Here is a 4,848-nt window from a genome sequence, read left to right as displayed (position 1 = left end):
ATGGACCTACTGCAACCGCTGCTCCTCCACCCGCTCCTGCACCGCCTGCGATGGCACCGGCACCACCGCCGCCGCCATGAAATAGTACAGTAGACTGACTCGATAGCCAGCCACCATCACTTCACTTGTTATGTATGTACACACTGGCATTTTCTATCTAATACATTGATTCTTATTATTATTGTGTCATGTATACAGAGGGAGTCCATTAACTTATTCATTGCTAGCTACTGTCACTCTACATCCCTCTCTCCAGGCCAGTACACGCAGGGCCTCCTCCCCTCAGACACAACAACAGCATGACATCTTACAAGGTACAACAACACTTCTACTCCCTCCGGTCCTTTTTAATTTACTCGAATTTAGTACAAAGTTGTACTAAATCTGAGTCAATTAAAAGAGAACGGAGGGAGTAGCTATCTACCCAACTCAGCCAATTCAGAACAACCACATGTTCCGGCAGGGGCGGCTACAGCCGTCTCCTCGCCTTCGCATCACTTCTATGACTCAACGCCGTTCATCATGAGATGGTGGGCATACCGCGCCATCTCTGCGCCACCACCTTCATTTCCCATCTCCAGCATCAGGCCCATGTTGCCATCATCCTTGTCACCTCCTACCATCCCAAGTGTTGGGGGCTTCTTCATCAGGGTTGGCTGCTCGTCGTCAGACCAGTAGCCACTTTCTCTCATGGCTAGGTCCTCATACTCCTCATCCGACTTTGTCGAGTGCTCGTCCACAGAACCAGCTTCCTCCATCTGCTTCGCGTTTTTTTTGTTCCAAGTACAGTCATCAAAGACAACAGAATGGATGATCAGTTTAAGTACAGTGACTTTCCTCCAGTTATTCATCTACGGTATAGAGAATTGAATTGACTTCAACTTGTTTGCACTACTAGCACTTAGGCACATGGAAAAATAACTTGAAACTTACGCCATCGACTTCATTCGACATACTTTAGTCATGGCAATACTTTGTATAGACATGGAGGATAAGATGATCAAGAAAAAGACGTTGTATACTACCTCTTGGATGTCCCTTTCTTCGTCAGTTAGATCCTCATTCGTCTCTGCATCACCAGCATCACTGCCTTCTTCCTCTTCTTCACTGTCAAACACTGAGTACTCATCCACAAGCTGTATGAGATGAGATTAAACCGTGTCAGCTCAAGCATAGCATCACTTATTAATTTTAACTTTCATACATAACTGCCAAACACATATCTGAATAGTTCATATGTGTACACATAAATGTCGTGGCAGTCATGATAAACATCGAATTTTATTATAGCACAACTCACTTTCTATGTGCATAACCAAATGTGGAAATATCATAATCAGAGAAAGGGTTAAGAGGCGGACCTCTTTAGAATTGTCATCTGACATCTTTGGTGAACTGCAACATGAGGATAAATACCTACTCCCTGTATCTGTGCCATCAGCCTTGGAGTCATCGGCACTCCCAGTATGACTGGTGCATCCGGTATCACTTGGCCATGCACTGATCCCAAAAGAGCCAAACTGAAGATTGACAGGCTCTGCCTTCCCAATTTGCAACGGGCCGTACATGGGGTTTCCCAGAGAATTTTCACTGCCTGTGCCATCATTTATGTTACCATTGCTGTCACTGGCAACCACAGGCCATGCCTTAGCAACTGAACCATCGGTGTTAAGCAGAGCCATCAGATTCCTAGAAGACCCTTGCCTTTGAATCAACTGAAACATGCCCTTGGAACTCAACGAGTTTGCAGCGCACTGGTTTCTGTACTCTTCATCTACTATAGCTGCAGTATTTGTATGGGGGTCATAGAACTGCTCCCCAGCCTCTCGCCGACGAAGGCAACTAAAGACCGTGGCGTGTATGGCTGCCACACTCCGATCTACATTGGTATTATTAATTCTTGGCACTAGATGTTTGTCGGCTCGGTTGCACAGGTACTCCTGGATAGCTCTAATGTTCTGGATGTATTTAATATATCTATTCTTTGCTGGATCAAGCGTCATGTACTTTGCACGGACTGCAAAACGTTCCATGTGCTTCTCCTCATTCGTGATATATACCATAAATGGTATAACGGAGGGATGTTTCTTCATTAGCCCCATCTATTAGACAAGAGAAATAGAAAGAATTTCACTGCATACTCTAGAAGAGATAAAATAATGTAATTATAAAAATATAAACAACACAAATGAAAAAAAAAACATTTTTCTTTTTGTGTAAGGAAAACAGCATGGTTCTCAATCATACGTACCACAAAATTCAGGCTTAAATGAACTCCTTCTACAATTAAAGATTCTTTGCGCTCCTCCCAGGTTGTAATTAATCTATCAAGGCTCCCGATGATCATCTCACTCTGCGCTTTGTATCCTTCTATGGCCATTTGCTTTTTGCTGGTCACTTCAGTTCTAGGAGGCAAGTCTGGAGATTTCTCATTACATTTCTCATCTGAAGTGCTACCATCTTCATCTCCATTAGCATTTGAATGAGAAATAACAGCGAGTTTCTTTAACTTGCGTTTCTCCTTAGCTTGGGAAACTGCAACAGGGTCTAGATAATCTCCTGCGTGGTAGGTTGACGCATAGAGCAGAGGGTTTTGTTTTTCGTCTACAAAACTCCGCATCATGTGCCGTATAGAGTCAGTAGAAACTACGGTGGTGATGCCCAACCTGTTACCCTGGGGAAAATATAAAGTCAGGGAAGTATCAGGGTAATTAACTTCTACCAAGCAATCCTAGTTTTGCATGGATATATGGAATATTACTGTATACTAATACGAGCAGATGTGTTCATCAAATTGTATCTACCGATGAAGGGTTTTCGTAACTAAGGAATAAAGATAAACGCTTACCAATAGGGATGATAGAGTAGATTTGCCACATCCACTTGTGCCACACAACAGCACTGTCACTGATTCTTTCCTCTCCTTAATCCTGATGTAAAGCATCGGGAACACAAAAAGAAAACGTCATTCATGAAATGAATTGCTCTACAAATACTAACTCAGGGCTATTATGATAAGCAGTATAGTTCTTCTGTTTGCCATAGCATTTGCACTTAAAGCTATTAAATTTCACAGGGACTGGTGGCAGATTTTAGTAGCATATCAACAATGTGAATTTAGGAAACAGCAAAATCGAATTATGGTATTACCTGCAGGCAAGAAGCAAGTCAGCCCTCTGATTTGGCCCGACATACTTGTACAAAGTGAGGGCATCACATACAACATTTAGGAACTCTTCTCTCGAAACAACGACAGTTGTCTGGATCTTGTACAACTCAAACGGTATGTTGGTCGTGTTTTCTGTATTCAAGAGCTTGGCAGTTTCCATGCCATCCTCGGCTGTGGATTCGCCCAGTTTTGACGCGTCTAAGAAATCGTTCCTCGTCACATCGAATACTCTCTTGCTGATCTGGTGACACAAACAAGTGACAAATGAGACATCTCGTCGGCATTGGTCTGATTTATGTAGTTTAGAAAGGCCTAATGAGGGTGTTATCAATTGCATCTTCGGATGGCAACAGAAACTGGGAGGCAAGTAAGAAACCAGATTGTAAGAAAATTGGAGTTCAGACAAGGCAAATTATAAAGGGGTGAAAGGGAACACAAACCAACTTGATGCAGATTTAAAGAATTATTAATGTAGTACGCAATATAACCGATTCCTCCAAAAATAAATATAGTAAATGGGCCAGGATTACAGAGTATGGCTTGGGCATGCCGCTGGTTGGATATTCCATAACTGAACCATGGTGATAGGGATACTACAGGTACTATCATGTTGAGTCTACAGGATCCAGTGTTTGGTACCATCAATTGGGGGATTAGTTGAACTCAGGAGTCAAATTACAAAAAGGAGAGCGAGTGAGAGCAGGCAGATTGGAAGCCATCAAGATTAAAGGGGTACATGGATGAGCGGACCTTGAAGGCGTGGCGCGGCTTGCATCCCATGAGCTGGAGCGTGCTCTGCAGGACGGGGCGGGTGTAGTGGAAGGTGCTCCTCCGGCCATGGCCGTGGTGGTCGGCGACGGCAATGTAGAGCAGCCTGGAGGCCGCCATGCCCTGCAACCAGGCAGTGAGTCAAGAGAGCGGCAAATCGAGGAGGAGGAGGGGAGGAGCAGTGGTGGACCTCGTGGGGAGGGGGTCTTGAGTCTGGGCATTGTCGCCGCATGGAGGGGAGAGGTGGCGGAGGGCGGTGCGGCGGGCGATGTCACGGCGGACACGCAGCGGCCGCCCATGCCCTCCACATGGCCATGGCCGCCACTCACCACGCGCTCTCTCCTGCTTCCTCACCTGGCCCTCTGAGCCCACCCGATGTCCGTGCGCGTGCGTAGTTTTTTTTTCTTCTTTTTTTACCAAGCAACCGACTTTGTTTCTTGCCGAACGATAGGCTGATGTCAGCCGGCTGTAAAATCCTTAGGCCGTTTTTCGGCTTAGTGTTTTTTTGTCACCAATTAAGTTGTGGAGATTTTGAAGCTTTTATGGCAATTTGTTGGGAGTCTTTAATTAAGTGGTGGAGATTTTCTCAAGCTTGTACGGGTTTGTTGACAACCCTCAAGGTTCAATTGTTCGATTGCGGACTTCTCTTTTCATGGGAAGGCTCGAGGACAATACGGTGAGGCCTTCATGACGTTTGGGGAGCCTTGTGCCTCCACACCACTTCAACGGAGAGTAGCACTCATAAGAGTGCGAACTTCGTGATACATCATCATCTCCTTTTGCCTGGATTATTTCTATGTCCGAGTTCTTTACTTATGCAATTTACATTGTGATAGCATTCGTGCTTGAAGTATATATCTTGATATTGCATAGTTGTTTGTTTTTCTTAGCATTAGTTATTGGTGCACATA

The 4,848-nt window shown here is 44.7% G+C and overlaps 1 protein-coding gene across 1 annotated transcript; it reads right to left on the bottom strand.

Annotated features, from left to right (window-relative positions):
- Positions 1-480: 480 nt before the first annotated feature.
- LOC127321419 (P-loop NTPase domain-containing protein LPA1-like) lies at positions 481-4,300 on the bottom strand. Its single transcript, XM_071819917.1, has 7 exons — positions 3,920-4,300; positions 3,151-3,410; positions 2,849-2,930; positions 2,252-2,674; positions 1,362-2,102; positions 1,026-1,136; positions 481-758 (listed from the first exon to the last, which is right to left on the bottom strand). Exons 1-7 carry the CDS (start codon positions 4,055-4,057, stop codon positions 501-503), a joined length of 2,013 nt encoding a protein of 670 aa, XP_071676018.1. The 5' UTR covers positions 4,058-4,300; the 3' UTR covers positions 481-500.
- Between the last annotated feature and the right edge of the window lie 548 nt (positions 4,301-4,848).

Source organism: Lolium perenne, chromosome 5, assembly GCF_019359855.2.
Source record: "Lolium perenne isolate Kyuss_39 chromosome 5, Kyuss_2.0, whole genome shotgun sequence".
Taxonomy (NCBI): Eukaryota; Viridiplantae; Streptophyta; class Magnoliopsida; order Poales; family Poaceae; genus Lolium; species Lolium perenne.
This window is presented reverse-complemented; position numbering and strand designations above follow the sequence as displayed.